At 25.7% G+C, this 13898-nt stretch overlaps 2 protein-coding genes across 2 annotated transcripts; both read right to left on the reverse strand.

Moving 5' to 3' along the window:
• Window positions 1-137: 137 nt before the first annotated feature.
• Window positions 138-3575, reverse strand: Phum_PHUM000430 (serine protease, putative; the record flags this gene model as incomplete). Its single annotated transcript, XM_002422514.1, has 7 exons — window positions 138-317; window positions 398-516; window positions 594-838; window positions 1027-1331; window positions 1421-1635; window positions 1714-2728; window positions 3552-3575. The coding sequence occupies 7 exons, from the start codon at window positions 3573-3575 to the stop codon at window positions 138-140; spliced, it is 2103 nt and encodes a 700-aa protein (XP_002422559.1).
• Window positions 3576-8364: 4789 nt separating this feature from the next.
• On the reverse strand, window positions 8365-9290 carry Phum_PHUM000440 (uncharacterized protein; the record flags this gene model as incomplete). The annotated part of the gene is made up of 3 exons (XM_002422515.1): window positions 8365-8393; window positions 9024-9216; window positions 9273-9290. The coding sequence occupies 3 exons, from the start codon at window positions 9288-9290 to the stop codon at window positions 8365-8367; spliced, it is 240 nt and encodes a 79-aa protein (XP_002422560.1).
• Between the last annotated feature and the right edge of the window lie 4608 nt (window positions 9291-13898).

Consider the following 13898-nt stretch of genomic DNA (forward strand, 5'->3'; position numbering starts at 1 on the left):
AAAAAAAGTAAAAAAAAACAATAACTAATAAGTTGACAAAAGATATAAAATTTAAATATTTTTGTGATTATTTTAAGATCACAGTCTTTAAAGTTATTTTATGAAAAAAAATATAAAAAACGTTTTAAAAGAAATTTTCATCCGTTAAAAATGGTTTCATTTATCCATTCGAGATTTGATAAAGTTTTATCGTATAGACGTGGTCTTTCGGTTCCCAATTTTTGACATGCTATTCTCCAATTGCTTACACCAATAAGGTGCCACTGTTGTTGTTCAAGAGATAAACACAACATTGGACTTCCGGCAAATTCTTCTTCCTAAAAACAAATTTTTTAAATAATTTTTGCGAGAAAAATTTTCTCTTTTTTTTAAATTTCACAATTTTTAGTGAACATACGTTACAATCTCTTTCAGAATAAAATGATTCAGCACACAAACTGTTAACCGTTGTTATGCTTATGTTTTCACATGGCGCCATTTGTGTCATTTTTACATCAATTCTTTGCAATTGTTCTCCTACAAAAAAATAAAAACCATTTCCATGTTGTTGCACGTGCGAATTTCAATTTAATGCGAAAAATTTTGTAACTTACTGTTGGTATTCCAACCTAACGTAGTGCAATAAGTGTAATTTTCCATAGGTACGGATGTATCAGGAAGACAGGCTGGCCTAACAAAATCTGAATAAATTGCGGGTTCGTTTAATTTGAGCAAAACCAATGTACTCCCTTCTACGGGAGATTTTAACATTCCTATTATTTGTCTTTCTTGATCCCAGGGTGAAGAACTGCTCAGTCTTACACTTCCGAGCCGTGCAACCCACACAGCTTTTTGTTGACTGTGAAAAAAAAATTAAGTAGGTTGTTTTATTTGTTATTCTTCTTACATAAGTTAAACAAGTCGTGAAAGAAATCAATTATCAGTAATCGGATTTTCAAAAATGACAATAACAACCAGTCTCACACAATAATCCCAAAACATTATTATAATTATAGAAATACATGATTAAAATCAAAATCTGATTACCCTTGAAAACAAGAAGCTGAGGTTAACACCCAGTCTTGGGATATTAAAGTTCCATCGCATAAATGAACGTTGTCTTTCATGAGTATTACATGCCACGGCCAATCCCCATGGCTTGCCATTTTGTTAAGCCCTTCAACTCCCGGTTTCGAATGCAAAACTTGAACGCCGCACCGCAAATCTTTACATTTTACTTGAAGTATATTTTTATCTGGACACTCGGAAGGAACAAACTTATTTTCATCCACCATTTGAACATAAAGCAAATAATCAGTCTCTTTGTCTTTTTTAACTTTGTAGCTAACAGCCTAAAATTACATTTTTCATAATTATTCAAAATAAAGGAAATTCAATTGAATTTTTTTTATTCGAAGGTTATATATAAAATACCACCAACTTTTTTATATGGGGTCAACTGACATAATGAGTCAGCCAAGTCTTGGAGTTCCCTTGATTCTTCTTCATCTTCGTTAGTAACATTAAAATTATCCACGCACAATTTTCCAACTTGACCATTTCTGTTGTAAGTCACAAGTCCAGAATCAAAATATCTGTGCGTATGAGGAGAATTTATGAAATTTTTCGAAGCCGACATCGATGGTAATACGGAAACTGAAAGTTGAATTATTAAAAATTACTTTTGTGCTGACTAAAAAAAAAAAATTCGATGAGCTGTAGTAGTAAACTTACGACAGTTTTTCTCATCGCTACCATTTGGACAATCGTCAACACCGTCGCACTTTTTCTCTAACGGAATACAAGTTCGACCAACTCCACAATGCATAAATCCTTCTTGGCAATAGCTGCATGATAGTTCATCCGACATATCCACGCAATCGATGACACCATCGCATAAACGCGATTCCAATCCCTGCGATTGTAATTCTTCAACACAATTCGGTTTCGGTACGCAAATTCCGGTATCACTGAATTCACTGAATTTCGTGCAATCTAAGAAGTTCATAAATCTAGATGAAATTCGACTTCCACAGTTTTTAATAAACTCGTTACAATAACTTCTACAAGGCATAACTAAAAAATCCTCCTCCTCCTCCTCCTTCGCACCGCCTCGTTTTTCGCAAGGTGGTTGTAAAATAAGGCAAACAAATTCATAGGCTAACCTATAACATTCTGCATCAACGATTTCTCTAAATGAAATTACATCATCTAAAACTTGAAAATAATTTGAATGACCGACGATGTTGGGATACGACGTTGTATTGTAGGACATTTTAGAACAATATTCTAACGAAAGGGGCGAACATTGTCTCGGTGGCCTTTTAGTCGTGGACGAGGGTATCGTTGTCGTTGCCGGTAAATTTGTCGTCAAATCATCCATATTTTCTCTTATCACTAAACTATCTAAGGGAATGGTGAGATTCGTTAAGTAAAGTGATTGTTCCAAAGTGATTTCCTTAGAAAGAATTTCCTCGACGTCTGTCGTCGTGATGGCCATTTTTCTAGCGTCGAAATGAACGTTAAAATGCACGACAAGATCTTCGCCTTCATTTCCATCAAGTGCAAGGATATCCGTTTTTAAAAATGCCGGACGAAGTGAACTCCTTCGAAAAATTAAATTCAGTCTCTCTCTATAATTTCTTGCTCTTATTCGAAAATCTTCCGTCGATGGATCGGCAAGTTTTGTTTCGTATGAATCTCCATCGGTGACTTTAAAATTAACCCTGAAGATTCTTTCTTCTGCTGTCTGTGATAGAATAAAAAAAAAAAAAAAAAAAAAAAATTATTAAAATTCATTTAATGCGTTTAACCGACATAAAGTGGGCAAAATTATTTTTTTTTTTCAAATTAAAATAAATAAGGGGGAATTTTTTTTAGAAAAAAAACCGGCGGGGATTTAAATTTAATGCCCGGGGGATTCAAAAGAATAAAAAATGGGCGGACGGGATTACAAAGAAGGTTACTCGGTTAATACAATAATAAAACCAACCTCAATTCAATTCTTGCCAAAAAAAAAAAAAAAAAAAAAATGGCATGAGTATCTTTTTTTTTTTATTCGTCCATTTTGTACCCAATAATTTAATTTTTTATGTTATTTAAAAAGATAAAAGTGAAAAATTACAGGCCCGAGCGCGTTGTAATGTTTTTAAACATTTGTTTGGATTCGTAAAAAAAAAAAAAAAAAAAGTAAAATAATTAATGTAATAAAAATAATTACGGTGGTTTTTTTTTTTATTTTTATCTTCATTCAGGCACGTTGTTGCATTTTGTAATAATATTTTTTTACAGAAAAAAAAAAAAAAAACATTTACTTTTTTTACATTATGAAATGATATGTTTTTAATGCTATTAAACTTTAATGTGACATGTTAAATTACGGTTAATGAGAATTTAACTAGATGAAGAAAACTGTGATAATTTTAAATATGTTTTTCTAATTAATTTATTACACACACACAAATTTAAAACAATTTGTTGTTGTTGTTGTTGAATATTAACATTTTAATAAAATTTATGCATCATTTTGTTTTTAATTAAAAATGAAAACTTTTGTTTCAAAATTCTTTTACAAAATTCTCAATGTGTGGATTCATTTCACCCACATAAATTTTTCCACTTATTATTATTATTATTATTATGAAATTTTCAACGTTGGATTATGAAAATGTTTTTTTTTAGTATTAACAAAAACAAAAAAGTTTATGTAACTTTCATAAATAATAATTTTTTTTTTAAATAGAAAGAATATTAATATCAATGTTAAAATTAATTTTTTTGTTTTTTGTGTGTGTGTGTGTGTGCGAATTTTACACGAGGTAAATGCAAATTTTTTTTTTTTTTATGTAGTATCAATTGGCTACCATTGTTACTATTAAATTAATGACTTATTGTTTATAATTTAAAAGTAAAAGTATCATTTCAAATTTGTAACAATAACTTTATTATTGGTCAGCCCTTGGAAAAATGATGATTATCATAACAACAATATACTTGGAAGTCATAAATTTTTTTTTTTTAAACTTACATATAATTCAAAGAAAATAATAAAACAAGTTTTATCAAATCGAAAGAACAAAAAAAAAAAAAATTATTATTGATTTTCAAAGAAATCGAACATTTTTTTCATAATGTCAAAAGTCAATAGTAAAAAATTCTCTAAAGGATTTCGCCATTCCGCCATTTTTTCCAAACCGTGTGTGTGTGTGTGTGTTAATGTATAATAACATTTGAAATATAAAATTATTTAACGACACTCACTAGTTTGAAATACTTTGTAAGTATTAAGTAAAATTTAAAACACTTTCAGAGCATTTCATTTTTTTTTTTTTTTTTTAATAAAGAGTAATTATTATCATTTCAATATTTATAAAAAAAAAAATTTCTATATTTTTACACGGTATTAAACAAGTTTTATTTGTCATTACTCTTTAATTAACCTGATATTTTTTTTCGTTAATTATATTATTTAAACCAAGTACAGGTAGAAAAAAATTTTTAAACGTACCTTATTTTCTATAATATGTAATTAATAATACGTCAAACGTTTGTTCAATTTTAAAAAAATTTTCCAATCAAGACTATGCGTGTAAATAAAACCGTCCGCCATTTTGCTAATGACGTAAAAGGATTAAAGGAAACGTTGTAACGGTCAAAATACGATGACGAAATCTATTGACAGTTTTTTGTACTAATTTTTATTAATTCTTATATATAATAATTGTAAATTTAAATATTTTTTTTTGGCTCTCAAAAATAAAATTTTGACCTGGTTCTCACAAATTTTTCTTCTTGTTGTTGTTTATTTATGTTTAAAAATAAAAACAACATGATAAAACCACAAATCGTTAAATTACAGCTTCTGGTCTTTGAATAAAACAGGAAAAAAAAAAAAAAAAACTTAATGGTAAAATTTATTATCATTTCAAAGATTGATTTTTTTTTTGAATTTAAAGAAATTAAAATTACAATAATTGCTTTTTTTAAACATTATTATAGTCTGAACAAATAATTATTTCATTGAAATAATCGTGAAAGGTGTTAACCGTGGAAGATACACTTGTAAATGGTAATTAAATAAAAAAAAAAAAAAATTTTTTTTTTCATGCTTTCATTATTTGTGAGTATTATAATATTAATTTTCCACACAGTTTTAAAAGAAAAAGAATGAATGATTTTAATCCAATGTTTTTAATGTTTTAGATGAGAAAAATATAAAAAAATTTCATAAAGAGAAATCACATATATGAAAGTGAAGAAAGTAGAATAAAAAAAAAGTATAATACATGATGGATTGATAATAAATTTGATAAATGAAATTTTTAGTATCATAAAAACTGTTACATTGGATGAAATGAAATTCAATGAAATTTGAAACAGCTGTTAAAAATTGTCCTGGGGAAAAAGAAAACAAAATAGGATTCAGGTTGGTCAGTTTGATACAAAACATTGCAAACAATATCCATGTAAAAAAAAAAAAAAATAAATGAACCAGAACACCTTGAGGCTAACTCATCACATATCAAAAAAAAAGGTTTCATCAAGGTTTTTTTTTATAATAAAATTTTTAAAAAAATTTCTACAAATAAACAAATATTTGCATTCGTAGTAATTTCAAACACGCATGCAATGAAAGGAAAATTTGAAAAAATTTCAACTCCTTGACCAAAAAAAAAAAAAAAAAAACAATTTTGACCCTCCCCCCTCACACAAATGCCAAGTTTGGCCAAAAGGTAAAAACATGGGAAATTATTTTTGATTGCGTAAATGAAAAATCATCTTATTACGTTTTAAAAAAAATTGAAAATGTTAACTTAGTTTTTTTTTTCGCCATTTATGTCACAATTTTTATTTTTAATCACGCCTATGAATGGAATTCTATATTTAAAAAAAAAAATCCACGAGAGCATAGCTTTTAAGTATTAAAAAAAAAACTTTCGACATAATTTGAGTGGTTATTAAGTAATAAAAGAATTAAAAATTTGGAGAAAAAAAATTTTTTAATGGTCGTGCCTTAAAAACAAAACCTTTTTAATAAAAAACCGGTATTAAGTATTAAGTCACGAAATAACAGTATAATGACAAAACAAAAACAAAAACAAAAATATATCGCCCGTTATTTATTATTAAAAAAATAAAAAATCAACGTAGGTACGTAGGTACGCATTACACATTCGTTTTCTATTAATAAGATGATGATGATAATAATAATAAACAACGTCCAACTCGTACAAGACTGGGTTAACAATAAAAAAAAAAAAAAAAAAATACCTAAACGGAAATAAAAGTAGGTCTTAAACCGTATATATTGACGCATATACCTGGATTTTAAGATTCTCTCTCTCTCTCTCTTTCGTATGGTTTATGTGTGCACATTTAGAATGCCAAATAAGTGTTAATTGTCTTAGTAATGCTTTTCCATTTATTTTACTTTTTTTTTGTCATTCGTGTAATTGTAAATAAAAAAAAAAAACGTTATACGAATTTGTTCTTTCTCTTTCCTCCCCCCTCTCTCGCTCTCTCTCTCTCTCTTTCACCCAAAGAAAACAAATTGACAAGTGCTAAAAATTTTCCTTGACGTTGTTTTTATAAAATTATCGTAACACTTTTATTAAAAAGAATTTAAAAAAAAAAAAAAAAATTAGAAAGTTTAAAAAAAAAGGATAAATTAAATAGTCGACATATAGAAAATGGAAGGAAAATTCGGTTAATTTCTATACATTTTACATTTTTTTAATTAAAATTAATTTATAATTAATTTAGTCGAACGATGACGTAACACTGACGTCATTCAAAGTTCAATTAATTTGTAATATATATAAATTGTTAAAATTTTGTACGACAAACAAACAAACAAACAATAAATTTAACATTTTTTTTTATATTTTGTGAACTTTTACCAATTCGCCCACGTGTTTAGTGAATGTTTCCCCCCCTCCCTCCCAAATTTTTCAACATAATCAAGGTTTTAAACGGCAATTTTCCTTTTTTTTTTTTTTTTCTAAACACTATCGATGAGTGTCATATAATTTTCAATGTCGTTTAATTACAAATTAAATAATAATAATAATAATATGTGAAAAAACATGAATTTTATAAACCGAAACGGCGGCGGGGAGGAGGAGGGGGGAAGGGGGAAATTTAAAAACGTGATAGATTAAATTCGGAAGTAGGACGGGGTATTTTAATAAAATGACTTTTGATATGTTATTCTTATTAAGGAATAAATGTCAAAAAAAAAAAAACAAAGAATAATTTCTATATTATTATTATCATCAACATCTTCACGGTAAGAAAAAGGAGGAAATTCGAAAAAAGAAAATTTTTCGACATTTTTTCGAAACCGGAAAAAAAATGAGTGTAAACAAAAATCGAATGAGAAAATTTTTAAATATTTTTTTTATGCAAAATATTAAAAATAATTTTTTTCGTTTGTTCGTTTGTTTGTTTGTTCGTTTGTTTTTAACCTATTAATATTCCATCATAATCACGAATAACCGTTACAAAAAAAAAAAAAAAAACCTTTTTCTTATGCTCTTCTAGAATTTTTTTTATTCAAGGTTTTTTATTTTTTTTCCACAAAGGTATATTTTTTTTTACATTTTTAATGTTGTCGGCCTTAACTTTTCTATTTAAATTTGTTTTTTATTAATAAAATTCAGGTAAAAATAATTTTTTATTTATTTATTTAATTCGATTATTATATTGTGAACCCATTATAAATAAATAAATATTGACAAGTAGTAATTTTATATCGAAAAAATAAAATTTTTGCGCCAGATAAAAAAATAAAAAAAATGTTTAAAGTTTAATAAAATAATAATAATAATAATAATAATAATAATAATAATAATAATAATAATAATAATAATAATAATAATAATAATAATAATAATAATTTTTGTTCTATTTAACGTTTTTTTCTTTTTTTTTATATGAAATGAGTTAACTGTAAAATTAAACGCTTTAGGTAATAATTCTCTCTTTAAACTTGATTTGATATATAAAAGATTATTTTTTAAAAAAAATATGAGAAAGTTCAACAAAAGTCATATTAAAATCTTAAACTCATATAATTCCTCCTCATCCTCCACCTCCTCTTTTTTTAGTAATAATAATAATAATAATAATTTAATTATTAACCTTTAATAAAAAAAAAATCAAAAATATTTTTTTAAATTGGCATTGAATGGAGAGAGAGAGAGAGAGAGGGGGGGGGAAATTTTTTTTGACCTGAATTTTCCCCCGGTTGCATTAATAAAAAAAGGGAAAGGGAAAGGTTAATTTTTTAAACCTTCAGGAATAATAAAAAAAATATATAACAAATAGTTGTGGTGAATTTTATACCTTTAGGAAAAAAATATGGCGTAATTTTTTTTACATTTTTTAATGCTCATCGTTTATTTCATAATCGTCTGCTTTTATTTACGTTCGAATTTAAAATTGATGTATGTGCCACAAAATCTCGCCATTAAAAAGAAGGGGGGAGGGAGGGAAACTATAAAATAAGTTAATAAAGAAAAAATAAACGATTATGTAAATAAAAAGAAAGAGAAGATGGAAATCTTTTATAGAAAAAAAATTATTTCTTTTTGAATTTATACGTGCCAAATTACACGTTGATGTAATTTACAAGAAAAAGGAAAATTTCTAACCAGGTACACTCGTCAATTCTTCCGACACGAATTTAATAAAAAAAAAAATAAAAATAAAAGTTACGAGAAAAGGGTGAAAGTGAATTGCACGATTGTTTTTTTTCCATCAAAATAATTTTTTATATAAAAAAGAAAGATGGAGGAAAGAGAGAGAGAGTATCGGAATAATTTAAAAAATATATATATATAATAAAGTTGTTTTTTATGAAAGGTGGAAGTGAATAAAAAAAAAAAGCGGATGGTTAAAAAACTCGTCGTGTCATCAGAAAATATTATTTACACGGTGAAATTTTCTTTTCGAAATCATCAAAGTTGGCCAATTAAAAAAAAAAAGGAGGGGGTAAATGATCTTTCTAAAAACAAAAATTAAAAAAAAAAAAAAAAACTCACATGCTAAATAAAATGATAGTGCGGCTACTAGTAGAAATAATAAAAATCCTGCTATTATGCAACAACCGCACCTATATTGACCCCCTAATTTTCTTGTAAATCTTATATCGCTGTCGGATGATAATATCGAACTTGGTGTATCGGAACGTTCGGATTTTCCTATTGGTCTTGTACTTGCCGTGCAAACAGAAATCTGTAAAAAACAAACAAACAAACAAAATGTTTGTCATTATTAAATTTTTTTTTTACGAGACCTGAAAAAAACATTTAAAAATTTTAGGCTGATTAAATAAACTTTTTTTTATTTTTAGTAAGTGGGTAGGGCACCATTTTTCATTTTAAATTATGTTATTTAAAAACAAAAACAATTTTTAAAAAAAAAAAAAAAAAACATAAAAATGTTTCAAGTCGAAACAAAAATTACGCCTTAAAAAACAAAAACAAAATGACGTTTGAAAATAATAAATATAAAGTCATTTTATTTTTTATTTTTTATTTTTAATTTCAGGAACTCGTTAGTTTATAACTATAAAAAGCAAGTAATAATAATAATAATAATAAAAGTATGAACAATCGGAAAACATAAACAAACAAACAAAACATTTTCATTGTTTGAAATAAAAACGTAAAAAGTAAATTAAACGTACAAATGTTTATACATATATGGAAAAAAAAAATTAGTTAATTTGTTTTTTAACATTTACGAGAGTATTTTCCGGTTCCGGTACGATTCATGTCGTCTGCTTCGTTAAAAAAAAAAAACAATTATCAAAAAAAAAACAATTTACAACAATTGTAGTTATATGGAAAAATTTCTCCGGGAAAACGAAATGATATATTTACACGTTTCGACGCCATATTTGAATTTTTTAAAACCGTGGGTGGGGCCGGGGAGGGGAGGATGAGGAGGAGGAGGAGGAGGAACATCTCAAAGGGTTAATCGAGGTAATCGACCTTGATTCCTGTCGAATAAATTTCTGCTGGTTCATTCATTCATTCATTCAAAAAAAACATTTAAAAACGTTATATACGCATTTGAAATTTGCACTTTAATAACAATTTCCGGTTTTTTTTTTAAACAATTAATTTCCTTTTATGATTAATTGTCGAAAAAGAAAATAAAGTAAAAAAAAAAATTTGTTTTCTTTAAACTTTACAACTTTCACGTTTAATTGCTTTAAACAGCAGCTACCTGTTCATACCTACCTAGCTACCTACCTATCTACCTACTGTTAAATATTATTACGCCCGATTGAATACCGAAAAAAAAAAATTATTATTATTATTTTTTGCGGGTACGAAATCCGTTACCATTCTCATGAAATTAAATAAAATAAAATAACTGTAAAAAAATGATTATTGAATTATTATTATTATTATTTTTTTGTAGGCATCACAAAAGATTTTTTTTTTTTCGCTAATGGCAGCATCAATTACTAAATAGGGCATTTCGGTACCGAAAAAAAAAAAAAAACCAAAAAGTCATGATTTTGACCTTAAAACAAAACAAAAAAATTTATTTTGTTTATACAAACACACCTCATATGTGTTCCATGGGAGCGTACCTTAAATTTATTATACCTAAATATTACAGTAATAAAAAAAAACTTTGTTCTAATTACGTGACGATGGGCTTGTCACATATGTGAATTTTTTTTTTTTTTTTTTTTGATCAATTCCGAAAGTTTCTGCCACGTTAACTGCCATGATAAAAATTCGCGTTTTTCTTTCTTTTATGATGGGAGTTAAAAAATAATAATGATAACAACAAATCCCTCTCTCTTTGCCCCCCCCTCCCGTCCTTTCTCTCTCTCTTTTTCATTAATGTCTTACCGAAAGGGCAGCAAATTACTACCAATTCATTTTTTTTTACAATCATCATTTATGTATATTTCATCTATAAGATTACAAAATTATTATTATTATTATTATTATTATTATTATTTTCAATACAATCATATTACGCAGTAATAATTTCTTTTTTCTTCTCATCATCCTTCATTTCGTAAGATCGCACAAAAAAAAAAAAAAAAAGATGAACGCATAAATTTTTTTTTTTTTTTTTTATTCTTAATGGAATACTAATTTTAAATTATTATTATTATTATTATCATCATTATCATTATTATTATTATTATTAAATTTAATTATTTAATTTTTCTTTTTTTAGGTACGACTCGATAATTATATTTGATTGAAATGGATTTAAAAAAAAAAAAAAATTTTAACGGTTATTCGTTATCATATAATAATTAATAATAAATAATCACGTGATTAATTATCAATTGTTAACGTTCATTAAAATATTGCGGTAAATAAATAATTTTTTTTTTTTTTAAAAGAATAAAAAAAATTCGAATGTTTCGATTTCTAGTAAAATCATCATCAAAAAAAATAAAAATTTGGGAGAATTTCCGGGGGGAAGGTGGAATAAATCATCCTATCCTTATTATTAACCCCCCTCCCCCCCGAAAACCATTTCTTATTGAGTTATTAAAATCTAATTTTAAAAAAAGAAAATTGTTTACATCTTGGAAAAACATCACCTTAAATTCATAATATTATTATTATTATTATTATCATTAATTTTATTTCCTTAATAATAATATTAATCCGCGGACATTTTATTATGACAAAAATCAATGACGTTCATTTATTAAAAAAATTTTTTTTATAATCCGACGCGATTTTACCTTTAAATAACAATAATAATAATGATATCAATGAATAAACTAATGCTGCCTACTAACGCGTGCCTAAACAACCCATTGCTCTTCTCCATTCACTCACCCCTCCCTCTCCCTCTTTTGTTCTTTCCTCTTCATTTCTTTCCTCATTTTTGGGTGTGTCCTTATTGAGGGGAGGAGGGAGAGGAAACAATACCTAATCACGGTTTTAAACGGTTTACTGGGTCGATGTTTAGTTCCGTTAAACACAAAATGTTTTTTGTTCAAACAAAAGAAAAAAAAAACAAAAAAATCATTTTTTTTGAGAGAGAGAGAGATGGTACGAGTGAAATTGAAAATTCGTCTTGTTGCAATTCATTTAATCGTATCGTTGTAATTAAAATAATATTTTTATTGTTTCGTATTGACACGAATATTCCACACACACATACACACAACAAAATGTTTTTAAAAAAATGAATGAACTTTTCTTTATTATTATTATTATTATTATTATTATTATTATTATTATTACTATTATTATTACGTATCAATTATAGTTATACGCGTATACTTACACGTGCACACACGCACACACACACACACACACATAAAATTAAATGTAATTGCATGAGAAAATTATTTCTTTTTAATATTTCGGGTAGTATAAAGTGTTGAGTTTTTTCAAACACGCACACACACACACACACACCTGTTGGGGTTTTTTCGACACAACACAATTATAACATAATAATAATAATGATAATAATGATAATAATAATTATTTATTATTAACTTTTGGTCGTTTTTTTTTTTTTTTTGCTACGCGAATTTTGTTTTCGAGTTCAAAATCATTATGTATAAAAACATATTTAAGTTTTAAATTAAATTATTATCATTATCATCATCATCATCATAATGATTAATTATATAAATAATATTAAATAATTGAAAATTCAATAACGGGGGGGGGGGTTAACATAAACTCATAAATAATTTAAAATAAAATTTTTTTTAAAATGATTGATAAGGTTGTTGTTTTACACAATTTTTCTTTACCTTATGACCCCCCATATAATTACTCAACGAAAAAAAAAAAAAATTAATTTAATTAACGAATATGATACAAACAAACAAACAAAAAAGTTCATAATGTACATAATCATTTTTTATGCAACGACAAACAATTTTTCTTTTTTTTCGGTTTAATTACTCTATGATTGTAATTAAATATGTATATATATATTTTTTTTTTACTTACAAATAATTACAATGTACTAATAAAAATTTTTATTTAATTTTTTTTATTATATGTCGGACAAACAAACGGATTTTTACGTAATTAAATTTAAGTTGTTTGTTTGTTTGTTTGTTTTTAAATTAAATATTATTATTGTTAATATCGTATTTGGTAAAATGTCGAATGTATTCACGTAAAAAATTAAAAATAAAGATTCCAGAGTAATTTTTTTTTTTAATATAAATTACGATCACCTGTGACAGGTGTAACAAAATGTACCTGAACGTACACCAACCCAACAATAACCTAAAATTTAATTAATAATAATAATTAAACGTGTATATGTGGTGAAAATGAAAAAGAAAGGAAAATATAATTTTTTTCTTTCTTTTTCTCTTTCTTTCTTTATACATTCATGCACGTCTGATTTGTAAAAGTAAAAAACAAAAAATTTTCTTATTTTTCAAAACCTTGAAAGTTAATTTCACCATTCCCTTGTTTCAGTACCTGATAGGTTCTCATAGTATACAAACACACACGAATAATTTTTATATTATTATTATTATTATTATTATCGTGTTAAAGGACAAATCAAATGAAAATCACATATTATATTATAACCAAGTATTAATAACACGTTTAAAAAAAAAAAATTTGATCTCTTAAACCTAAATTTTTTTTTTTTCGATTTGTGCATAATAATAATAATAATAATAATAATGATAATAATAATAATAAATAATTGTGGTGACATTAAAAAAAAAGTTAATTTTTTTTTACGAAATGAATTTATTATTGCGACATTTTCAACGATAAATAACATTAAATCCCTTTTCTTTTTTTTTTATTATTATCATTATCATTTTTAGTAACGGAAATTTTTTACTCGCGATTTGAAATTTTTTTTTTTTTTTTTTTTAAATGCCATTTTTATTACATAAAAAAAAAAGAAAGAAAAAAAAATCATAA

This window comes from Pediculus humanus, genomic scaffold (genome assembly GCF_000006295.1).
Source record: "Pediculus humanus corporis 1103172107360 genomic scaffold, whole genome shotgun sequence".
NCBI classification, from domain to species: domain Eukaryota; kingdom Metazoa; phylum Arthropoda; class Insecta; order Psocodea; family Pediculidae; genus Pediculus; species Pediculus humanus.